Here is a 25,470-nt window from a genome sequence, read left to right on the forward strand (position 1 = left end):
ATCTCTCACCATTAACCTTACAGAAGAGGATGGAATTCAAGGAGATTACAGCGGTGCTCAGAAAAGAGAAGTTTAGATATCGCTGCCTGTTCCCATTTGGCATTGCAATCACCACTGATGGCACTACCACTAAAGCCAAAAATGTAGAAGAAGCAGCGGCAATCTTAAAAGCAGTGGGCACCACATGAAAACAACAACTTCAGGTGGTCTAACATCCTCAGCACCTATGGACACTCCTCGATGGCAGAGAGTCCGCAACGGAGGGGAAAAAAAACAAAACAAACTTCGAAGGAACTCTGGGGACAGTGCATCCGACCAGGACAAAGGAAAAGGATATCATTGGGGAGACATTGAATGAAGGTTTATGCTACAGAATTTGGACAAGATTCCCGATCTGATGGTTCCAATATATGTCATGTTTCAGGTTTCTAATTTAACTGAGGTTTGATCAGTTTGATGTTATGTGTGGTGGGCGGGGGGGGGGGGCGGGCTCCATGATAGATTCCGACCCCCATAGCTGACAGAAATGCTACAGGCTCAACTCTGTGTGGCATATAAGAAATACAAGGGAGGGGGGAGGGAAGGAGAGGGATTCAGTGGAAAGTTTATCATACAATGCATGCATGCAGGAGGAAGGCTTTCGCCTGAATAGTGTTTAGGTTGCCCCTATAAAGGATAGGGTTTGAGATGGAACTCTCTGGGATTTGGGATAGTTGATTTGAAACCCTAGGGAGATCAGAGTGTGGATAGTAAGTCGCAGGGAGGTTAATGCACCCTGCTGAGTCAGAGCCCTTATCAACCAATCGTCGAGATAAGGGTAGACGTGCACACCCTGATTCCTGAGGAAGGCTGCGAGCACCACCAGGCACTTGGTGAACACTCGTGGAGCGGACGCTAGGCCGAATGGTAGTACACGGTACTGGAAATGGTGAGGGCCGACCAGGAATCGCAGGTACTTGCGATGAGATGGAGTAATTGATGTGTGTGTGTGTGTGTGTGTGTGTGTGTGTGTGTGTGTAAGCGTCTTGGAGATCTAGAGAGCATAGCCAATCTACTCTTTGTAGCAGAGGAAGTAGAGAGCCCAAGTTTACCATTTTGAATTTTTCTCTCTGCAAGAATTTGTTTAGAGCGTGGAGGTCCAGTATGGGCGTATGCCACCTGACTTTTTCGGTATTAGAAAATACCGGGAATAAAACCCCTGTCAATGCTGAGAGAGGAGCACTGGCTCTTTTGCTCGTGATTTGAGGAGGGATGAGACCTCCTGTTCAAGCAAGGGAGAATGGTCGGACGTCTTCCACTTCAGCCGAGGTGGAGCATCCGCTGGAACAGTCAGGAAATTTAGGTGGTAACCTTGAGTGACTACTGTGCGTACCCACTGGTCTGTGGTGACTGACTGCCAAGTGCTGTTGAAGTGGCAGAGTCGACCGCCGAGCGGTATGGATGGAAGAGGATGGCGGCTTACACTCTCTCTAGGAAGGAGTCAAAATCCTGATGCTGGTCCAGGCTGAGAAGCTGGCTGAGACTTTTGAAGCAGAGACTACCTGGATTGACCTTTTTGGTAAGGTCTGGAAGGGCGTCCTCTAGAAGCCGGAGGATAAAACTTTCTTGGCTTGTAGATAGGCCGCTTCAAGTCACATCTGAAAGTTCTCTTAGGGACAGAAGGTAACTCAGACGGCACAGAGGAAAGCTGGTGCGGTGTCTCATGGTGGTCCTTCAACTGTGCCACGGTCTCTCGGATCATTTCCCCGAAGAGATTATCTCCCACACAGGGTAGATCTGCTAGCCTGTCTTGGACTTAAGTCTGAGGATTTTAGCCAGGCCCATCTTCTTGCACTGATCCCAGCTGCAGATACTCTGGAGGCTGTGTCGAAGATATCATACGCAGCGCGGACTTCGTGCTTTCCAGCATCCAGACCTTTTTGAGCCAGAGCATGAAGTTGAGTCTGGAGTTGATCTGGTAAAGAGTCCGAGAAATCTTGGATCCTCTTAAAAGGGTCTCTGTTATACTCTGTCATGTTTAACTGATAAGAGGCGATGCGGGATATGAGCATTGAGCCATGGAAGACTCGCCTGCCAAAAGCATCCAGGGATTTCTGTTCCTTCCCTGGAGGTATGGGGTTTTGAACGTCGAGCCTTCTTCTGGGCTGATTCAACAACCACAGAGTGATGATCTAACAGGCTTTTGGAACCCAGGAGCTGACTGCACAAGATAGGTGGAGTCTGTCCTGTAGTTGACAGGTGTTCCCAATTTCTCTTCAGGAGATCAAAGCAGGATTTCATGAATAGGAAGAGACATGATTTCCTTGAGAGCATCAAGAAACTGGAGTACTTCCAGCATCTTTTGCCTAGAGTCCTCTTCCATCTGAAGTTGAAAGGGAATGGTTTCATACATTTCCTTGATGAAATTAATGAAAGACAGATCCTCTGATGGAGAGCGCCGTTTTTCATGCAGGGGAGAGGGCTCTCAAGGTAGATCATCTGTATCCTGGGAAGTATCATCTGTCCAGGGATCTTAAGGTTGATCTCCAGCACTTAGTGGGTCTCCAGCAGGGAGAAAAGGTGCTAGTCCTGAAGGACCAGGCATGGGCATCGGTGGCATCTGAAGTGGCACAGAGGGCCTTGACAGAGGCATCGGCAACATCGACGGTGGCACCAATGGACAAGTCTGTGGTAAAATGCCAGACGGTGGAATGGGTATTGGCGATTCATCCGAAGATAATGGAATCGGAGAAGGCACTGGAGGTACCAGTGCTCTCGGTTTCATCGATGGCAGGGCACCGATCAACGCATCCAGTCTTCCCAGTAGCGATGCGAGGGCTATGGGAATCGGATCGGTGACTGGCTCGGGGAACCCGGGCTCTGGAGTAGGAGGCAGCACTGCATAGCTGGAGGGTCCACCGGTGAAGGTGGAATCGCGGATCCCTGCACCACTGAAGGTGGGGGAACGCCTCAGTGACCCAGTCACAGAAGAGGATGGAGCCTTTTCTGTATGGGGCTTCTTTATCGGTGGCTCTATCGACGCAGAGGACTGGCCTGGATCGGCGGACTGAGCCTTCCGATGACTGTGACGACGCTTCTCACGATGATCCCCTTGATCCTTTTCCTGCGGAGGCAAGGAGGGAATTGACAGCTTTGGAATTGTAGATGCTGGTCGGGCAGCAGTGGTGTTCCGGTGCTGGCGAGAGGTCGATGGTACCAGCTTGGACCAAGTCAAAGCTATCGATGGAGGTGGGTTTTTATTTGAAAGAGAAACTCCATTTTCCCTAAACGAGCCTTACAACCCTTCGGTGCATTTGGGCACATTTGGTGCAAGTTAGGGCATCACAGAACATAGACCCCATGTGGGTTAGTGATGGACATTGTTCAAGTGCAGTCAGGGCACGCATGAAAACCCGATGCCATGACTCCGAAAAAAATTTAGCCGTGCTGCGGTCGTTGACTGGTAGGCCCCGAAGGAAAAACTAGACAGGAATCGACCGCAACAAGGGTAAAATCTTACCTTTCGACCGTGAAGTGTGGATATTGATAGGAGGACCCCTATAGGGGAAGAAGTTTTTGAAGAAGTTTGCGCGGAAAAAAGAAGACTGAAGGGGGACCGCTGCTGGATGCAGGGTTGGTGCCATGCTGGGCATGCCCAGTAGGTAAATCACAAAAACGCCCTCAGTGGAAAGCTTACTAAGTTTTTTTGAGTTAATTTGTAGGACCTTTATGACCACAACTTGTAAATCCTAACAAGCTGCATTGACCATTTGGGTCCACCTTTATTTTAATTTAGATATAGTGCTCACTCGGAGTCAGAACAATTTTTCAAACTTTTCCTTAAAAAGTCATATTAGGTCCAAAGGAGTCCTTCTGGGTAAAGAGATTCATATAAACAATTGTTTCTCCAGGAGTTTAAACAATAACAATTGCTTAGCTTTGTATCACAGTCTACACATCACCCCGACATGGCCATGTTTCGAGTATCTTCTGCATCAGGGGGTCTTCTTGGGCAATCTTATCATTAACTCCTGGTAATCCTTTTATGACTTCCTTGTCTCCATGCCGCCCCAGCACAGAGAGCCATCAAACAATTATCTGAAGACCAAGAAATTATAGTGAAGGCAGCAGACAAAGGCGGTGGAATCATGTTACAGGACCGCAACAATTATATACAAGAGGTCTTGCGCCAGTTGTCTGATATAAAGTATTATCAGCCGTTAATGACGGACCCCACGGCGGAGATCAAGGGATGTTTTGAGAAACTTATTGCTCAAGCTTCGGATCAGGGTTTTTTATCGAACCGAGAAATAAGGGCTTTGAAGGTGGAAAATCCGGTTTGCCCTGTTATGTATACCTTGCCTAAAATTCACAAAAATCTTTGTGAACCTCCGGGGAGGCCAATTGTGGCTAGTCGGGGTTCTATTTTAGAACCTCTATCTAATTTTCTGGATTTTTTTCTCAAGCCATTTGTGATCAAAATGGAATCATTTGTACAAGATACTACTCAAATGTTGATTCTCATAAAGGAAGTGACAACGTTGCCCCAAAATTGTATTTTAGTAACCCTCGATGTAGAGTCACTATACACCAACATAGCCCAACAAGAGGCTTTTGATTTGATGATACGGATTTTTAAATCCCGGGAGCGCCTGCATAGAGTACCTACTAGTTTTTTTAAATCCCTTCTCGAGCTGGTATTGTTTAAAAATTACTTTAGTTTTGATGAGAAGTTTTATCTTCAAGTAAAGGGTATAGCAATGGGGGCCACTGTTGCCCCCGACATAGCAAACCTGTTTGTGGCAGATTTTGAAATGAAAGTAATCTATCCATCAGATTGGTTCATGAACATAAAAATGTGGTGCCGTTATATTGATATTTTTTTTCATCTGGATAGGATCTGGTGCAGAATTGAAGAGATTCATTGAATGGTTAAATGAACAAAATTCTCATCTGAAATTTACAGCACAGTTTAGCGCTCATTCAGTGCCTTTTCTTGACAGTATGATCTCAAAACATGGAAATAAGCTATCTACGACCCTATATAGGAAGAAAACTGACCAAAATCAATTTTTGAAATATTCTAGCTGTCATCCAAGACATCTAAAAGACAGTCTTCCTATAAGTCAGTTTTTAAGACTAAGAAGGCTATGCTCGACAGTTGAAGAATACAAGATACAAGCTAAACTGATGTGGACGAGATTTGAGAAACGAGGATACCCCTGTGGTGTAGTTAAATGAGCATATAAACGTGCTCTGTTTTTGAATCGAGATCTCCTCTTGGGATATAAAACAACAAGTGAGTGCGATAACACTGTGTGTGTCTTACAATATAGCAATAAAGCTCAAGAAATAGTAAATATCATTCACAGACACTGGGAAGTTGTAGCACTCCATCAGAAACTCCAAACAGTCCCCCGGTTGGCGTTTTCAAGATATTGGAATTTACACAACAAAATAGTTAGAGTAGTACCGTGTTTCCCCGAAAATAAGACATCCCCCAAAAATAAGACCTTGCAGAGATTTTGCCGAATTCCTAAATATAAGACCTCCCCCCAAAAGTAAGCCATTCCTTGTAAACAGGGGTGGATTAACCTATCGGGGATCGGGCTTCCCCCGGTGGGCCGGTCAATCCTGTGACGTCAATTTTTTTTTTAATAAAGTTTCCAAGATATTAGGGGCAGACACGAGCAGTGGTATCCCGAGGGGAGCCAATTTCCCCGGGCGCAAGGAGGCTCATGCGGCCGCTGAGCCTCCTTGCCCGAAGAAAAAGATCGCGTTCAAACGTGCTGATGCTCTTCCTCCTTCCTGCCTGTGCGGCCCCGGAAGTAAACACTGCCGGAGCCGCATGGCAGGAAGGAGGAAGAGCATCAGCGCGTGCAGAAGAGGAGCCGCCGCGGGCTGTTGCGAATCCCAAGTCGCAGCGGCCCAAGAAGAGGAAGAGGCCCAGTAGCAGGGCCGAGGAAGAGGAAGAGGCCCGGTAGCAGGGCTGCCGCAGCCCGAGAAGTTCAGGGCCGCTGCAGAGCCCATCCTGCGGCGACCCGCGAAGAGGAGGCCCAGAGGTGAGAGAGAGGCTGAGGGTCTGTAGAGGGTGTGTGCGTGCATGTATGAGATGAGTTGAGAGATTGGGAGTGAGGATCTGAATGTTTGTAGAGGCAGCATGTGAGAGCCTCTGTGTGTGTGTGTGAGAGAGAGACAGCGTGTGACGGTGAGAGCCTATGCTTGAGCAAGACAGCATGTGGGAGTGAGAGAGAGCCTGTGTGTGTGAGTCAGACAGCATGTGCCAGTGAGAGACTGTGTGTATGAATGATTGTATGAGAGACAGCATGTGACAGTGAGAGCCTGTGTGTGTGTGTGTGTGTGTGTGTGTGTGTGTGTGTGTGTGAGAGAGAGAGAGAGAGAGAAATGCATGTGAGAATGAGAACCTGACTGTTTGAGGGAAGAAGATGGAGAGAAAAGAAATACGGAAGAAAAAAGGACAATATAAAAGGAATTGGCAAAAAAATAAGAAAGGGAAGGTGGAAAAAAAAAAGCCTGTGGAAAAAAAAAAAGCCTGTGACCGACCGATTAGAAAACTAACATCAGCCAGCAAAGGTAAAAAAAAAATTAATTACTTTTTAGTGATTTGCACATGCAATCTTTGGGAATGTGCAAGAATAGCACTTTCTCTATGCGGATCTCACAATGTACGAGATCAGCATGGAGAAAGTGGAAGCCCACGGGGCCTGCACAGAGGAGGCAGCAGAATGGGCTTCAGTGTCAGTAGCAGCAATCGGCACCTCCCCAATAGCCATGTGGCAGCAGTGACAGTGGCAGCAAGATTACTGACATCTGGGGATGGTGGCAGTACCAGTCGGGGGACTCCTTCAAAGTAGCAGAGTCAGCCCAAGCTGACTACCATAAATGCTGCACACTCTTACATCTCTCTGACAGCACACTGGTGGGACATGGCTGACGCAGGGGCAGCCAGCAGCTCTATTAGACATCCCCTGAAAATAAGGCCTAGTGCATCTTTGGTAGCAAAAATTAATATAAGACACTGTCTTATTTTTGGGGAAACAGGGTAGTACCATCCCAGAAAACTGATACGCTTCAGGAGCAACATTCAGGAACCTTGCCCTGTGGCACATGCGAGATGTGCGCCCTTTGTTTAAAAGGATCGACCTGGCGAGCATCCGGTTCGAATCAGGATATTATTTTACATCATACTACAAACTGTAATTCTTCAAATGTAGTTTATGCAATTCAGTGCCCGTGTAAGAAAATATACGTGGGTCGTACTAAGAGAAAAATTTGGACTAGACTTGTGGAACACAAAAGTTGCATTAAAACGCAAAAATTAACTGCTCCGTTGGCAGCCCATTGCTGTGAACAGCAACATCTTTTTTGTGATCTACGCTGGCTGATATTAGAACAAATGAGGATTCCCCCGCGTGGTGGAGATATTTCTGCACTTCTAAATAAGAAGGAACAATACTGGATTTTTAAGTTGGATGTGATTGTGCCGAAAGGACTGAACGAAGTCATCAATTGGTACTCTCTGATTTGAATGTTTGACGTCATTTTGACGTCACAAGTTGAGATCGAGACTGACGCCATTTTGAGAGTTTATTTATAAAATTAGGTAAATGAAAGAGGTAAAGGTGGCTGGGGCGGCATGGAGACAAGAAGTCATAAAAGGATTATCAGGAGTAATGATAAGATTTATTTATTTAACACTTTTCTATACCGACCTTCATGGTAGAGACCATATCAGATCGGTTTACATCGAATTGGGGAACTGAACCATGAAAAGTAACCAAAAAACAATAGGTTGAACAGGAAGAACAAAGTTACATTTAACAGGGAAAGTAAACTTGGAAGCATAGACTGCTGGAAGGAAGGAAAGGCTTGAGACAGAAGAAAAATTATTAGTATAAACAAAAGCTGAGTCAGGGGGCTCTTATTCTGGACTTAGGGGTTAAGATTGCCCAAGAAGACCCTCCCTGATGCAGAAGATACTCGAAACATGGCCATGTCGGGGTGATATATAGACTGTGATACAAAGCTAAGTAATCGTTATTGTTTAAACTCCTGGAGAAACAATTGTTTATATGAATCTCTTTACCCAGAAGGACCCCTTTGGACCTAATATGACTTTTTAAGGAAAAGTTTGAAAAAAGAAAAAAAATTGTTCTGACTCTGAGTGAGCACTATATCTAAATTAAAATAAAGGTGGACCAAATGGTCAATGCAGCTTGTTAGGATTTACAAGTTGTGGTCATAAAGGTTCTACAAATTAACAAAAAAAACTTAGTAAGCTTTCCACTGAGGGTGTTTTTGTGATTTATATAGTATTGATTTGTCCTCAGATTTCCAAGGTATTTTTGGGCTGGTTGTTTGATCATGCCCAGTAGGTGCCAGTCAAAGTTCTAGAAACTTTGACAATTTTTCCATGATTGGTCTCCATCCTGATGATGTCACCCACATGTGAGGACTACCATCCTGCTTGTCCTGTGAGAAAAATACTAACAGCAGTGAATCAACCAGAATAAAAAAAAAAAGAGTAAAAAAGGATAAGTGACCACTTATAGAGAATTGTTAATTTTTCACAATGTTTACTGGCTTTGAAAGCTGAGACACCAGCCAGTGAATCATTTTGAAGGGCAAATACCCGCCAAAAGTTTGCATAAATCAACCAATCAGGGACAAGGAAAAACATGACATCACAGCGCAGGAAATACTATGTATCGAAAAATGCTGACCATTCTATTTCCTTATTTAGATCATCAGGGAAAAGGGTGTTAAATTCAAAGAGTGGAGGTCTTGGCAAATTTCTGGGAATTGTGGAGGGTGAGATGTTCTCAGCACAGGGTCGCTTCAGGGTCTTCACAGCAGAAGTCGAAGCATCCCCATGCCCGGCACAGTGCATAGACAGGGACTGATGAAATGCTTCTTCTGCTTCACTTGATGATCGGCTCGGTCCTTTCCCGGTGCTTAAGTCACAGACTAGGAACCCGATCCATCTTTGACCAGGAAGAGTCAGGCTATGGTTTGTATCCGGAGTCCCTGACAGGTACTGATGCTGACAAAGCTGATGGCCTGGCCATTGGTGCGACTATGAGGTCGCTAGATATAAACACTGATGGATTGGGTGAATAGAGAAGATAAGGCTCTCATCCCCCATGCCCCTCCCTGTCCCTAACAGTCTCAAATCTCAACCCTTGTCCTCGTTTCCAGGCTCAGACTCATCTTGGGTTGGAAAAGCACCTATAGAGACACTGCTGGGGATGAAGGTTGAAATTGCAGAGAGAATCTGATTCAGAAAACTTGACAGGCATGACAATTTGAACAAGCACTGCCAAAGTAATACATAAAAGGAATATTTGTGAAAAAGTTACATAATACTGGTGGCTCCCCCACCTTGGTTTGGGCTATGAATTACCCCTATGTTTAGGGTGGGGAGAACTACATGAGAAATTATATTTACTAACATGATTTATCTTTGGGTTTGTAGTTTGAGTGGGGAATTGTGGCTACACCGATGATATAATTCAATGCCCTTACCAAACCACCTCTTGTGGCACCATAGACTAGATAAAATAGTAACTAATCCTTTTATTAGTATGATGCAAGTAAACAGTAAATTCCACCAGAGCATTAAAAAAAGAACAGTAGTGAAGTATAATATAAACCTGCACTTTTCTTATGTTACATCAAGCAATGTAAAAACAACAGGATATCTACTCATATGGATAGTAAAAGAAAAAAAAAAGGAATGCTAATAGAGAAAGGTTGGAGGGAAAAGCGGTGAAGTACACAGCTTTCAAAAATTGTCTTTACCCCCTAGTACTTTAACAAAAAAAAAAAAAAAAAAAGGGGGAGAAGGGGGCACCAGATCACCCCAAAGTCACCAGAAAACAAAGTCGTCCCTTGATTGAGCTGACTAGATGAAAAGCTAAATAGATGAGCACTGCAGTGTATGTGAAAAGTCACTCTACTCGGGAGCTTCCCCAAATAGTTTACTTGGTACTAAACAAATCTGGTCTGGTTTCAGTCTCTTACAGAAAGATTTCAGTCCATCAGCTTGTCTTTTCCTGCCATATATTATATACATACTATTTTAAGAAAATCAGTTTGGAGAAGGCAGAGTTACTAACCTTAACAGATGTTCTCCAAGGACAACAGGATGTCAGTCCTCACACAGACGACATCATCTGATGGAGATTGGCATGGAAAACTTACGCCAAAGTTTCTAGAACTCTGACTGAGCCTCACCGAGCATGCCACACATGCATTATACCATGCTTCCATGCAGGGTCCTTTCAATCTAATAATTTAGCTAAAAAAACAAACCATAAAGTGGAGACCCAACTCTATGGGGAGGTGGGCAAGACTCATGAGGACTGCCATCCTCCTGTCCTCGGAGAACACCTGTTACAGGTAAGCAACTCTGCTTTCTCAGAGGTCAAGCAGGATGGCAGTCCTCACACGAGTGAATTCCTAGTTACAGGAAGCCACCAACAAAATAGGGCACAAAAACAGTACCAATGGGCACAACAAAAGTTTTGTTGGCAACAGTTCTTTTTATATATATATATATACTATATATACCCTCAGGGGGACAGTCTGGAACAAAAACAAAGGGCTCAAGGTGGGATCAGAGTTGGGTTCTACACCTCAAACAAGCTCCGGAGAACAGGAGGGCCAAACCTGCTGTCACGTCAGTCATCCCTGTCCAAACAATAATGTGATGTGAATAAGTGGACAGAGATTCATGTCGCAACCATGCAAATCTCCTCCATAAGGACTGATTGCAAGTGAGCCACTGACACTGCCATGACTCAGACAGAATGAGCCTTGCTATGTCCCAATTTGCCTGGGCTTAACAGAAGGGGATGAAATCTGCTAGCCAACAGGAAAGCAACTGCAATCCTCAACTTACTCTGATCAAAAGAAACAAAAAGCCAAGTGGATTTTCTATGGGCTTCTGTCTGCATCAGATAGAAGACCAATGCTCTGTTGCAGACCAAAATGTGCAGGGCTCGTACACATTGGTGACAATGAGGCCTGGGGAAAATATTTGGAAGGACTACTGATTAAGATGGAATTCAGAAGTCGGGGTCAACTGGGAGAGGTACAGCTCGATACATGCAGGGGCTTGCAGGGCGGCTGCATTGTAGAGTTTAGGGGTCTCTTATGGTACTTTAACCCAGCCTCACCTTTTATGGCGCACTCTATGGTGTCCTTTCTAGGGGCTCAATCCCTTCTGTACCTTTCTTATTGGGTAATTTGTATTGATCCATATCCACCACTACTTTCTTTCAGGGTCATTTTTAATGCTCACCTCTCAGGAAGACTGTCTGTTTTTACCTATTACTATTACTGTTCTATTATTATGCTCCTTAAGGTTCTATCTTTATGGTGTCAATGTTGTTAGGAGCTAGCAGGGGGGGAGGGGGGGCGGGAGTGGGAGGGAGGGAGAAATAGATAAAGGGTTGAAACAGATAACAAAGGGTTGAAAGGAGTTTTCCTTATGTTCAATGTTAGAACTGAATGTTGTTTACAGTCTGAACACAGACCATTTCCATTGTAATGACTTTCGTTGGTTGTATTGCCATCTCCGGTATCATTGATGTTTGTACACTTCTGTTTTATTGAATAAACTCTTTTTCAACAAAAAAAAAAAAAAAGATGGAATTCAGATACCATCTTAGGCAGGAATGTAGGGTGCATATACAAGACCATTCTAATGAAAAAACAGTTTAAGATGGCTAAGCCACTAAGATCTGAAGCTCACTGATCCTGCCAACAAAAACATGACATTCCAGGTCTGGGACTTCAGAGGTTAGAGGAGCAAAATGGTTCAAAAGGAGCTTTCATCAGCTGGAACAAAGCCACGTTGAGGTCCCATGACACAACAGAGGGACTGATGGGAGGCTTAAAATGAAGCAGACCCCACATAAAACATACGACAAAAGGCTGTGCAGAGATGGGCTTACCTTCTACATGGTAACGATATGTACCAACTGCACTAAGATGTACCCTGACAGAGTTGGTTTTAAGATCAGCGTCAGAAAGATGTAGAAGTAGTCAAGCTGATTTTGTGTTGAGCAGGAAAAGGAGTCTAAGGCCCTTTGCTCACGCCACAAGGTAAACATCCTCCACTTCACTCCATATGACTTTGTGGTGGAAGGCTTTTTCGACACCAAGAGAACACAACATATCATCAGAAAGGTCAAGAAGTTGCAGAATTAGCCACTCAAAATCCAGGCAGTGAGAACATAACATAAGAAATTGCCATACTGGGTCAGAGCAAGGATCCATCAAGCCCAGCATCCTGTTTCCAACAATGGCCAATCCAGGATACAAGTATCTACCTGGCAAGTAACCAAACACTAAATCTATTCTATGCTACTGATGCTAGTAATAGCAGTGGCTATTTTCAAAGTCAACTTGATTAATAGCAGGTAATGGACTTCTCCAAGAACTTATCCAAACCTTTTTTAAACCCAGCTACACTAACTGCACTAACCATATCCCCTGGCAACAAATTCCAGAGTTTAATTGTGCATTGAGTGAAAAAGAACTCTCTCAGATTAGTTTTAAATGTGCTACATGCTAACTTATTCACTCATCCTGAGTGAAGAGATCTGGGAAAGTGCTACCTATGAAGGTGTTGGTAACTTGTTGCATGCTTGTAGCGAGCCGAGCAGTAGCTCGAGGAAAGATGTTGACATCAATGCTCCAACACCAAGGCCCTTTTTCCACGGTCATCTGCATGTCTACCTCCAATTCCTCCCTCAAATATCGCCAATGCTAAGACTGACTGGGAGGTAGGAGGAGTGGCCACATCCTTTTCGGAACCAAGAGTAGAATTAGTGATTAACACAAGGATCAGTGGAGACCGTAGCATATCTCTGGATAACTTGGAGGATGAACTCTTCTTATCGTGGGGTTGTGCTTCAGGGGTTCTCAGCTGAAGCCAGACTGTTTTCGTTTTCAGCTCCATGCATTGATGGGGACCAATGCTTCTTCAGATTCCCTCAATGCTCAGCATCAGCCATCCCCAGTGCACAAGCCAAAGAAAAGGAACCAGACACCTTCTTTCATCGGGAGGAGCTTGAAGATGACCTGTCTTCATCGTCCCTATCAGCCTTCAACTTTTGAGGGAACCGATGTCACCCCAATGCTGATGACTCGACATCCATCAATATGGCTCTCTGGCCCTTTGATGTCAATGTAACTGATGTCACCCATGGATGGGTCCTTCTGGTGCTTGAACAGACATTCCATCAGATCCTAGCAGGACCGGTGTTCTTTCAGTGTCATCTGTGCTGACTTAAAGCAACTCCGGATGTCATGCCTGCCCCCAAGCAGACAACTCATCTATCATGAGGATCTGAGACATGGTCCTCATGCATCAGGGCATGGCTGGAACCAAAAAGCTGTGTCAAAAAAATCTATCTAGGGATATAAGGGAAGACTTCAGAACACAGACGAACTGCAGCAAAAAAAATTCCATGGCAACTCAGAGAGCAAAGAAATCCAAAATTGAGGCTCAGAAACAGCAACCACCAGGCTCTGCAATAAAAAAGACTTAAGAATGGGTATGCTCAGTGACGCTCAGTTAAAATTCTAGAAACTTTGACACAAGCTTTCCATGCAGGGCTCCATCAAAATCTAAGACAGAAAGAAAAAGAATGGAGGAAGAACCCCAACCCCCACTCTCTAACCATATACAAAGCCGCCCTCCACCATTACAGATCGACAACGCTTCGAACAAAAAGATTTCTATGCCCACCGTATCCACGATATGATATTCGAAGCGAAGGCTCTTTTCTCATACGTATCAGAACTCACCAAAACTGCTCCCTCTACTATTCCAGACTATACAGCCCAATCGAAAGCCAATGATCTGGCCTTATTCTTTCAGAACAAAATCTCAAACACCCTAGCTAAATTACCTACCAGCCCAAACTCACTGACTCTGGATACCCTCCACCGACCAAACACAGACATAAACTTGGAATCCTTTGATCCTACCCTCACTATAGAGGTGGAAAATCTGATAAAAAGAATGAAACCTTCGACCCACCCTCTGGACCAAATTCCATCCAAATTTCTGATTCTCATACCAGAATACATCTCCAAATATCTAGCTGATATTATCAACTGTTCCCTCTCACAAGGAATATTCCCAGATGCTCTCAAATCGGCCACCCTTAAACCCATACTCAAAAAACCGAACCTGGATCCGGATGACCTCAACAACTACCGCCCCATTTCAAATCTCTCGTTTGTAGCCAAAATCATGGAGAAAATTGTAAATAAGCAGCTTTCAGATTACCTGGAGGATCATAATATTCTACACCCGTCACAATATGGTTTCCGAAAAGAACACAATACCGAAACCCTCATCATCTCACTCCTTGATCAAATTTACATCGGTTTTGACAAAGGACAATCATTCCTCCTAGCCCTTCTTGACATCTCTGCAGCTTTCGATACTGTAAATCACAATACTCTACTAAACCAGCTATCAGATATAGGTATTGCAGGATCAGCTCTTAGATGGTTCGACTCCTTCCTTAGCAACAGAGGCTATAAGGTTAAAATCAATAACAAGGAATCCTCACACACTAACGCCCCATTCGGAGTTCCCCAGGGCTCCTCCTTATCGCCCACCCTGTTTAACATCTACATACTCCCTTCTCTGCCATGTACTCTCAAATCTAAAGCTTAAGTTCTATATATATGCAGACGATGTACAAATTCTAATCCCCATATCCAAGTCACTGGACTCAACACTCAAATTATGGAACTCTCATTTACAAACGATCAACCATCACCTTTCAAGCATTAACCTGGTGCTCAACACTTCCAAGACTGAACTATTGATAATCACCCCAGAAGATAGTCCCTTTCATAACCAACTGCATTCTAACATACAAATATCCCTCGCCCGAGATCTTGGAGTCATAATAGATAGTCACTTGAACTTAAAGCAATTTATAAAACATACCACAAGGGAGTGCTTCTACAAGCTACAAGTACTCAAAAAACTCAAACCGCTCCTATTCCATTACGATTTCAGATCTGTCTTTTCTCCAAGATAGACTACTGCAATTCCATCTTGCAAGGTCTACCGGCTTCTACTATAAAACCTCTCCAGTTGCTCCAAAATGCAGCGGCGAGAATTTTAACAAATACTAATCGGAGAGCGCATATCTCCCCCATTCTAAAAGATCTTCACTGGCTCCCAGTAAACTTCAGGATCCTTCATAAATCACTGACAATTATCCACAAAAATATTCACCATCAGACCCCATTAGATCTTTCACACCCTCTCAAACTACACTCGACGACCAGACCCTTAAGAGATGCCTACAAGGGATCCTTACATGTTCCCCCTATCAAAATTGTACACCACTCAAATATCAGAGACAAGACATTCTCTATCACAGGGCCCTCCATCTGGAACGCCATGCCTCCGGACCTCAGGCAGGAAACGTGTCTAACTTTCTTTCAAAAAGAAACTAAAGACATGGCTATTCTGCCGAGCCTTCCCCGCCACTAGCCCAACAGCCTGATTTAGAACTATCATATCGCTTATGTAAATAAACAAACACTAATCATGCTCACAAGTCATCATGAGGTCGGCTCCTTGCCTCCCTCCCATATTCCATTGTATATAGTAATTTATCTTCGTTCTCCCCCTCTTTTTTTCCTTCTCCCAGTTAAGGCATCCTTGTTATAATGTAACTTTATGCTCCTTTAAATTGTCACTTGTTGATTGGTTGGTTATAGTTCTGTTTAGTTCGATGTAAACAGAGTTGATTTGATTTGTATCAAGAAAGTCTGTATATAAAAGCCTTAAATAAATAAATCAGATAATGCCAATGTGTGAATACTTCTATCCTGCTTGTGTTCGGAGAAGTACAGCTCTGTGTTTACATTTTGTCCACTTGCATTATACATAGCTATTTTATGCAACAATTTTTCTCTTAATTTGCCAGTAGAAGAATTCTAAATACATATATGCTCTCATATTATAACTATTATTGTTAATTATCTAGTTATCAATAAAAACCTAACAGTTGAAGGAGAAAATATAAATAGCAGTTAGAGAAAAATGTGTTCTGCTGCAAATGTGTTTCTAAAAACTTGAATATTTGTAGGTTGTGATACTGTTTCAAATACATATGTTTTCATGCCCACCTTCTTCTGAAGAGGTAGCCTGTGGTGGTCTCCATAGTTCATTATACTAAACATCTTTTCTGCTGGTCCTTTAGTGGTTCTTCAGCCTAATTTTCAAGATATCCACAATGAATATGCATAACATGTTTACATTTACTGCCTTCACTGTATGCAAATATACCTACCTAATGCGTATTCACTGTGGACATCCTGAAAACCAGACTGGCCAGATGGTCCTCAAGGACCCAACTGAGAATCATCGCTTTAAATGGTATGTTATCATAAATGTGCTTACCCTGCTCTTCCAGTACGTCCTACTCTGTGCACATATTCTTCAATGTTTCGAGGAAAATCGAAGTTAAAAACATGAGTAACATCTTGCACATCAAGCCCACGTGCTGCTAAATCAGTCGCTACCAGTATTCTCACTTTTCCTGTAATGAATGAATTAACCAAAGGTTATACTTTTATTAAATTGAGAAGTTTTTTTTTTTATGGCTATTACTACTATCCCAATCCCCTACCTTGTCCATCTAGTGTGATGTCATCCAAATCACACATACTGGCAACCTCTGTAGTTCTGGTGCCAAAGAAATTCAAGATCCAATGCCTGGACAGGTGGTCAATAATTTAACAGGCAATCAGCCTTCTTAGCTAAGATATGATATCCCTTAATAAACTATTATTAGGAACCACAATATGATAAAGAGTTTCAACAATGCTTTAAGTTGACTTGCACCATTCCTATGTTAATTTTTTCCTGCTCCTCTGAATTCCAGCTCAATTCAAACATGCTCCAAATGGCACTATGATGTCAGGTTAGTACCAGCAAGATAAAACTCTCCAGATACCAACCAGGTCAGTGCCAGAAAGTCCATGAGGACCTAAGAAGCTGGATGTTTGGCAAAGCACCTCACTAGGTTTGGTAGATGTTTAGATAATTACAAGGCTTGGTGATAAGTCATGCCGTGATTAAGTATTGGATTTTGTAAGATCATCTACCCAAGACAGAAAGCAGCACCGGGGTTACCTGCACGAAGCAACAATTACAATCTTAAACAGTAGAGTGACTGCATCAAGCTTCCAAGAAGGCTGGGGTAACCTGCCCAGAGGGACTATGGCTAAAACCCAAATATCAATGAGTACAGAGAGGGTGAATGTTTTGAACAGTTTCGGAAATTTTGGTAGATGTGAGAATCATTACAAAACTGGATAATATATGGAAGGCAGCCAGGGTGTTGGATAACGTATTGATCTTATAAGAATCAAGGAGGATGACGACAAGTTCTACATTACCAGTGGAAGTAATGGAGGTCAGCACCAAAAGATTTTGGACATGCTTGGAACAGATGAAGGGCAGTGATAAGAAAAGGTTAAGAATGCAGAAAATTAGGGGGGGGGGGGCGGGGTGTTCTCAAGCAGCGACCAAGATGGCTGCCTGATCCAGCTGTTCCGCAAGATCCTGCTTATTTTCAGCTGTTTCACTCAGTGTGCGCTTTTGTTTTTCGGCATCAACTTGTGCCTGGCTATGTCTGGGACTAAACCTGGAAAGATAGAGGCTGCTTTTGCAGTGGCTGCCGGCACAAAACGCTCCAAGCAGGATCTCATCTCTGAACAAAGCAGCCTCCGCAAAAAATATGGTGTCGGCAGATTTTGTCCTGGCTGAACTCTGGCATTTGAAAAAAATGCTTCAGAGCACCACGGACTCAATGGCAGCCGTCCACTCTGATCTCTCAGTGATCTCCCAATAGTTAGTTTCCTTTACTGCACGGTTGGAGGTCGTTGAATCCCAAAATGCATCTCTTCTGTTGGCGATTGCCTCATTCCCACAACCTACCTTGAAAGTGGAGTGCCTCCAAAGAGATCTGAAAGATTTGGCATATCACAGTCATTATTACAACGTCAGGTTCTTAGTGTCCCTGAAGGCTCAGAGGGAGTCTGATATTTCACATTTTCTTTCCATCATGATTCCTGAATGTTTTCAGCTGCAGTTTGATTTATCCTTCGAAATTGAGCACATCATTGGATCCAGTCTTGGCCCCTCCAGACCTCTAGAGTCTCACGGCCTATTATTTTTAAGTTGCTGCGATATCCGCAAGTTTTGAAGGTGCTCGCAGCAGCTCGAACCAAATTGCCAGTTGAAGTTCAAGGGCACACCTTGCTTTTTGTGCCTGACCTGGAAAAAAAACCACAGCGGCACTGCGTAAAGCCTTCCTGGCACATTGGCCCCATTTGCAAGCACCGGGTGACCGGTATGGCGTTCTGTATCCTGCACAGATGGCACGTTACCTGCCATAATCAAACCAAGACCTTTGAGAAGCCTGATGACCTGGACTTGTTTCTCTCATCACTGGAGTCCATGTAGCAAATGGTGACATGACTCCTGGTTTTATAGCTGCCTTCCCACTTTTTCCTTTTCTGCTGTGCTAGTCCTGATTAGGGGGCTCATTTGACATTTTCCAGTTACCTTTTTTTCTATATCTCTGCACATTATTTGAAGGGAAGCCTTTGCTGTTACTGGCGCACAAATTGTAATTTTTCTATTTTTCATTACCTTGCAAGGGCAATGTATTTTTCCATTCTGGTTCAGTTGGATCTTGCTTGGCTTCTGGTTCTGCCCTGAGGCTCATTTTACACTTGTTACCAATTGTTTTGGCTACGGTTCTCTGTTTCAATGTTTACCATGACACCCTTTTTTTTTTTTTGTTCTTGCCCTTTTTGATAGGCTGCCTGGTTTTTTTTGATCACCAATTGTCGCTCACATTTTTATTGGGAAAGTTGTGTTTTCATTTTTGTATCTGCCTATGCTATGGCTTCTGTATCCACTTTGCAACTCATCTCCATTAATGTTAAGATTTGCTTTTCCCCTTCCCCTTGGCAGCGGTTATAGGAATGTCTCCTATTGGCTCTCTCAAGACTCACCTAATCATCCACTCTACTCATAGTACTTTCACTGAATATGATTACTTGGGGTCCTCCTCCTTTCCAACAAGGGGGGTTTCTCCAAGCTAGCACTGATATGGCTCCAGCCGCACTTTCAGATTGGTGGTGCTTCCCCTCAATTGGAAAATGTGGTAAGATAGTGGTCTTTGGTTTCTTTCCCAGATTTTGTGGGGCAATTCTCTACTTTCCTTTTCTGATTTGGATGCATCCTACTCTTTACCTCACTCAGTTTTATGCCTAGTTACAACTTCATGTATCTCCTGCTCTACTCTCCCAATTTCGTCTGGCTGATTTCCCCAGTTTATCCTCTATCAAGATTTTGGTCCTATAGGTCATTTGGCCTCTCGGATTTATAAATCTCTTAATAATGACCTGTTTCTTGCTCCTCTTGTGTTACAATTTTTCTGGTGCTCGGAAAATATTTGCTATTCTGAAGATGTGGATTGGGGATATTTTTGGTGTTCCTCATTGCATACTTCACTGCCCTCCAGCTTAACTCAATTTTCCTTTTTTGTTTCCCAGAGGGTGGTAAGAACATAAGAACATAAGAAAATGCCATACTGGGTCAGACCAAGGGTCCATCAAGCCCAGCATCCTGTTTCCAACAGTGGCCAATCCAGGCCATAAGAACCTGGCAAGTACCCAAAAACTAAGTCTATTCCATGTAACCATTGCTTATGGCAGTGGCTATTCTCTAAGTGAACTTAATAGCAGGTAATGGACTTCTCCTCCAAGAACTTATCCAATCCTTTTTTAAACACAGCTATACTAACTGCACTAACCACATTCTCCGGCAACAAATTCCAGAGTTTAATTGTGCGTTGAGTAAAAAAGAACTTTCTCCGATTAGTTTTAAATGTGCCCCATGCTAACTTCATGGAGTGCCCCCTAGTCTTTCTACTATCCGAAAGAGTAAATAACCGATTCACATCTACCCGTTCTAGACCTCTCATGATTTTAAACACCTCTATCATATCCCCCCTCAGTCGTCTCTTCTCCAAGCTGAAAAGTCCTAACCTCTTTAGTCTTTCCTCATAGGGGAGTTGTTTCATTCCCCTTATTTTGGTAGCCCTTCTCTGTACCTTCTCCATCGCAATTATATCTTTTTTGAGATGCGGCGACCAGAATTGTACACAGTATTCAAGGTGCGGTCTCACCATGGAGCGATAGAGGCATTATGACATTTTCCGTTTTATTCACCATTCCTTTTCTAATAATTCCCAACATTGTTTGCTTTTTTGACTGCCGCAGCACACTGCACCGACGATTTCAATGTGTTATCCACTATGACGCCTAGATCTCTTTCTTGGGTTGTAGCATCTAATATGGAACGCAACATTGTGTAATTATAGCATGGGCTATTTTTCCCTATATGCATCACCTTGCACTTATTCACATTAAATTTAATCTGCCATTTGGATGCCCAATTTTCCAGTCTCACAAGGTCTTCCTGCAATTTATCACAATCTGCTTGTGATTTAACTACTCTGAACAATTTTGTGTCATCTGCAAATTTGATTATCTCACTTGTCGTATTTCTTTCCAGATCATTTATAAATATATTGAACAGTAAGGGTCCCAATACAGATCCCTGAGGCACTCCACTGTCCACTCCCTTCCACTGAGAAAATTGCCCATTTAATCCTACTCTCTGTTTCCTGTCTTTTAGCCAGTTTGCAATCCACGAAAGGACATCGCCACCTATCCCATGACATTTATTTTTCCTAGAAGCCTCTCATGAGGAACTTTGTCAAACGCCTTCTGAAAATCCAAGTATACTATATCTACCGGTTCACCTTTATCCACATGTTTATTAACTCCTTCAAAAAAGTGAAGCAGATTTGTGAGGCAAGACTTGCCCTGGGTAAAGCCATGCTGACTTTGTTCCATTAAACCATGTCTTTCTATATGTTCTGTGATTTTGATGTTTAGAACACTTTCCACTATTTTACCTGGCACTGAAGTCAGGCTAACCGGTCTGTAGTTTCCCGGATCGCCCCTGGAGCCCTTTTTAAATATTGGGGTTACATTTGCTATCCTCCAGTCTTCAGGTACAATGGATGATTTTAATGATAAGTTACAAATTTTTACTAATAGGTCTGAAATTTCATGTTTTAGTTCCTTCAGAACTCTGGGGTGTATACCATCCGGTCCAGGTGATTTACTACTCTTCAGTTTGTCAATCAGGCCTACCACATCTTCTAGGTTCACTGTGATTTGATTCAGTCCATCTGAATCATTACCCATGAAAACCTTCTCCATTACGGGTACCTCCCCCCAACATCCTCTTCAGTAAACACTGAAGCAAAGAAATCATTTAATCTTTCCGCGATGGCCTTATCTTCTCTAAGTGCCCCTTTAACCCCTCGATCATCTAACTGTCCAACTGACTCCCTCACAGGCTTTCTGCTTCGGATATATTTAAAAAGGTTTTTACTGTGAGTTTTTGCCTCTACAGCCAACTTCTTTTCAAATTCTCTCTTAGCCTGTCTTATCAATGTCTTACATTTAACTTGCCAATGTTTATGCTTTATCCTATTTTCTTCTGGTGGATCCTTCTTCCAATTTTTGAATGAAGATCTTTGGCTAAAATAGCTTCTTTCACCTCCCCTTTTAACCATGCCGGTAATTGTTTTGCCTTCTTTCCACCTTTCTTAATGTGTGGAATACATCTGGACTGTGCTTCTAGAATGGTATTTTTTAACAGTGACCACACCTCTGACATTTTTTTACTTTTGTAGCTGCTCCTTTCAGTTTTTTTCTAACAATTTTTCTCATTTTATCAAAGTTTTCCTTTTGAAAGTTTAGCACGAGAGCTTTGGATTTGCACACAGTTCCTTTTCCAGTCATTAAATCAAATTTGATCATATTATAATCACTATTGCCAAGCGGCCCCACCACCGTTACCTCTCTCACCAAGTCCTGTGCTCCACTGAGAATTAGATCTAAAATTGCTCCCTCTCTCGTCGGTTCCTGAACCAATTGCTCCATAAAGCTATCATTTATTCTATCCAGGAACGTTATCTCTCTAGTGTGACCCGATGATACATTTACCCAGTCTATATTGGGGTAATTGAAGTCTCCCATTATTACTGCACTACCAATTTGATTAGCTTCCCTAATTTCTCTTAGCATTTACTATCTATCTCACCATCTTGACCAGGTGGACGGTAGTATACCCCTATCACTGTAGTCTTCCCTGACATACAAGGGATTTCTACCCATAAAGATTCAATTTTGTATTTAGTCTCATGCAGGATGTTTATCCTGTTGGACTCTATGCCATCCCGGACATAAAGCGCCACACCTCCTCCCGAGTGCTCCTCTCTGTCATTGCGATATAATTTGTACCCCAGTATAGCACTGTCCCATTGGTTATCCTCTTTCCACCATGTCTCTGAGATGCCAATTAAGTCTATGTCATCATTTACTGCTATACATTCTAATTCTCCCATCTTACTTCTTAGACTTCTGGCATTAGCATACAAACATTTCAAAGTTTGTTTTTTGTTTGTATTTTTATTCTGCTTTTTAATTGATAGGGATAAGTTAGAATTTTTTTGCTCAGGTGAGTTTTTAGTTACAGGCACTTGGACTACTTTTCTAATTATTGGAACCTCACTGTCGGGATGCCCTAATTCTAATGCATCATTAGTATCCTTTAAAGATACCTCTCTCCGAACCATGCGCTGCTGAGCGACTGTCGGCTTTCCCCTTTGTTCTAGTTTAAAAGCTGCTCTATCTCCTTTTTAAAGGCTAGCGCCAGCAGTCTGGTTCCACCCTGGTTAAGGTGGAGCCCATCCCTTCGGAAGAGACTCCCCCTTCCCCAAAAGGTTCCCCAGTTCCTAACAAAACTGAATCCCTCTTCCTTGCACCATCGTCTCATCCACGCATTGAGACTCCGGAGCTCTGCCTGCCTCTGGTGACCTGCGCGTGGAACAGGGAGCATTTCAGAGAATGCTACCCTGGAGGTTCTGGATTTAATCTTTCTACCTAAGAGCCTAAATTTGGCTTCCAGAACCTCCCTCCCACATTTTCCTATGTCGTTGGTGCCCAAGTGTACCACGACAGCCGGCTCCTCCCCAGCACTGTCTAAAATCCTATCTAGGTAAAGCGTGAGGTCCGCCACCTTCGCACCAGGTAGGCATGTTACCAGGCGATCCTCACGCCCACCAGCCACCCAGCTATCTACATTCCTAATAATCGAATCACCAACTATGACGGCCGACCTAACTCTTCTCTCCGGGGCAGTAGGCCTTGGGGAGATATCCTCAGTGCGAAAGGACAATGCATCACCTAGAGAGCAGGTCCTTGCTACAGGATCCTTTCCTGCTACACCTGGTTGGTGCTCTCCCATTATGAGACCTTCTTCCTCCAAGGCAGCACCAGGGCTGCCAGTCTAAAGTTGGGACTTGACTACTATGTCCCTGAAGGTCTCATCTATATACCTCTCTGTCTGCCTCAGCTCCTCCAGGTCTGCCACTCTAGCCTCCAGAGATTGGACTCGTTCTCTGAGAGCCAGGAGCTCTTTGCATCGCATGCACATGTACAACTTCTCACCGGTGGGTAAAAAATCATACATGTGACACTCGATGCAAAAGACTGGGAAGCCCCCCTTTTGCTGCTGGACTGCTGCCTTCATCTCAATTTTGATCAGTTCCTAGTTAAGTTTTAGGTTGCTATGGGAGTAGGAATGTGTCTAACTTCCTTTAAATGTATTAGTGAATTCACTATGTGTCTGGTAGTGGCCTACCGGGGTCTGATCGAATTCTCAATAAAGTTTTTGTTGATTTTTTTTTTTTTTTTTTTTTTTTTTTTAAAGTGGCACCTGCTAGCATAGCATCCGCTCATAATTGTTGGTCCTGGTCTCTTCCGAAGGCCATGTTATATCACTTTTTTTTTGTCCCACTGTGTTTTTGTTTTGGCAAAAGGTGAGAGGTAATTTCCCAGATATTATACTTGGATGCTCAACATACTTATCGCATAGTGATAATAATCTGGATTTAAATAGTTGTTCTAAGGATTAAAATAATTAAATGATGAAATTAATGAAACAGTTTTCCCTAAGAGAAAGGAATTTATTTGTCTTTATGAGCAGGCAAAACAAACCATGGTAAGAGAAACAGAAGCTGTGAACTGTCTGCAATTCAAGACCTAGTTACAGAGATAAGGACACCTGGTTTTTTCTAGTATGAGCAAGTTTCAGTAATTCTCCACTCCAAGAAAAGAACACTGTCAGCGAAATTCTGTATATAAGACTGTAATGTGTAACTAAAAGGGAGAGAAGGCTTTGATGCGTCACCATTAGACGCTCTAAGTCACTCCCAGGAAAACCTGTATTCTCCTTCTGGCTTTACTTGGCTTTTCTATAATAAATAGTATTATTGAGAAATATACAGACTGTTTTCTATAATAAGGTAGTAAATTAAGATTTTTAAAGTGGTTAATTTAAAGTGAAGTGCCGGCCTTCCTTGAACTCTTCTCTGGGTATGCAGCCCCAGGTAATGAACATAATGGTGACCGTCCGACGTGATGTGATTTAAGACTGGCTGAGAGACAGTGCCAGCGTATCCCCAGGTTGAGGTAAGCAAAAAAATTTAAGAAATTGCGCTCAGGATCCTTGGGTGACTAATTTGTTTTGTTATATTATGTTGTGTTGTAGTCATTAATTTGTGCACACCCTCTCCTTGTTCTATTGTGCTTCTTTCTCCTGCAAATTCTATATCTTTGTGTAATAATTATAAAGATGCGTCAGTCTTGAGAAAGACAGTTTCAGTTCCGGCTGAAAGTCAGATGCTGACACCTGTAGAGGAAGTTATTTCTTATCGCCCTAATGAAAAGCAGATTTTAAAATGTCATTTTAAGTGGATTAATTGGTCTATGAAGGAGCTTTGTTTAAACTGGCCAAAAGAGGGTTCGTTCGCTGACAGACAGCTCTCCCAGATGTTGAGATTCATTATCAGAATATCTATGCTGAATGTAAGTAAATTAAATTTTCACATGCAAGTGCATAATTGGTTTATCATGACTAAGCTCTTTTTGAATTCTGACAGTATGTGTCAGCCCCATAACACACTCTCTCACAAGGGGATTCCGGTTCCCGATGCAGGAGGACAGATTAAACCTGCAGATGATTTGGTGAAGTTGCAGACTAAATTGTGTTCCCTTGAGATAGCCCAGAGCAGAATAGTGCTACTGTTGCCGGTATGCCTAAAAGTAGCTGTGACTCTGACGCAGCACCCAGCGCTCAGAGTGCCCCTACAGTCTTATATGAGATAGCCCAGCGTAGACCATCTCGCGGAACCTTTAGTCTCCGAGACAGAGGTTTTGATCAGCGTAGAGAGGAGCGATGGAATTTGAGAAGAAACC

At 43.1% G+C, this 25,470-nt stretch overlaps 1 protein-coding gene across 1 annotated transcript in view; it reads right to left on the reverse strand.

Moving 5' to 3' along the window:
* DDX43 (DEAD-box helicase 43) overlaps positions 1-25,470 on the reverse strand; it is a 487,172-nt gene that overhangs the window by 165,197 nt on the left and 296,505 nt on the right. Inside the window, exon 14 of the mRNA XM_029595625.1 lies at positions 16,454-16,592. Coding sequence (XP_029451485.1) covers positions 16,454-16,592 — 139 coding nt within the window. The remainder of the gene's footprint in view (positions 1-16,453; positions 16,593-25,470) is intronic.

This window comes from Rhinatrema bivittatum, chromosome 3, assembly GCF_901001135.1.
Source record: "Rhinatrema bivittatum chromosome 3, aRhiBiv1.1, whole genome shotgun sequence".
In the NCBI taxonomy this organism is placed as follows: Eukaryota; Metazoa; Chordata; class Amphibia; order Gymnophiona; family Rhinatrematidae; genus Rhinatrema; species Rhinatrema bivittatum.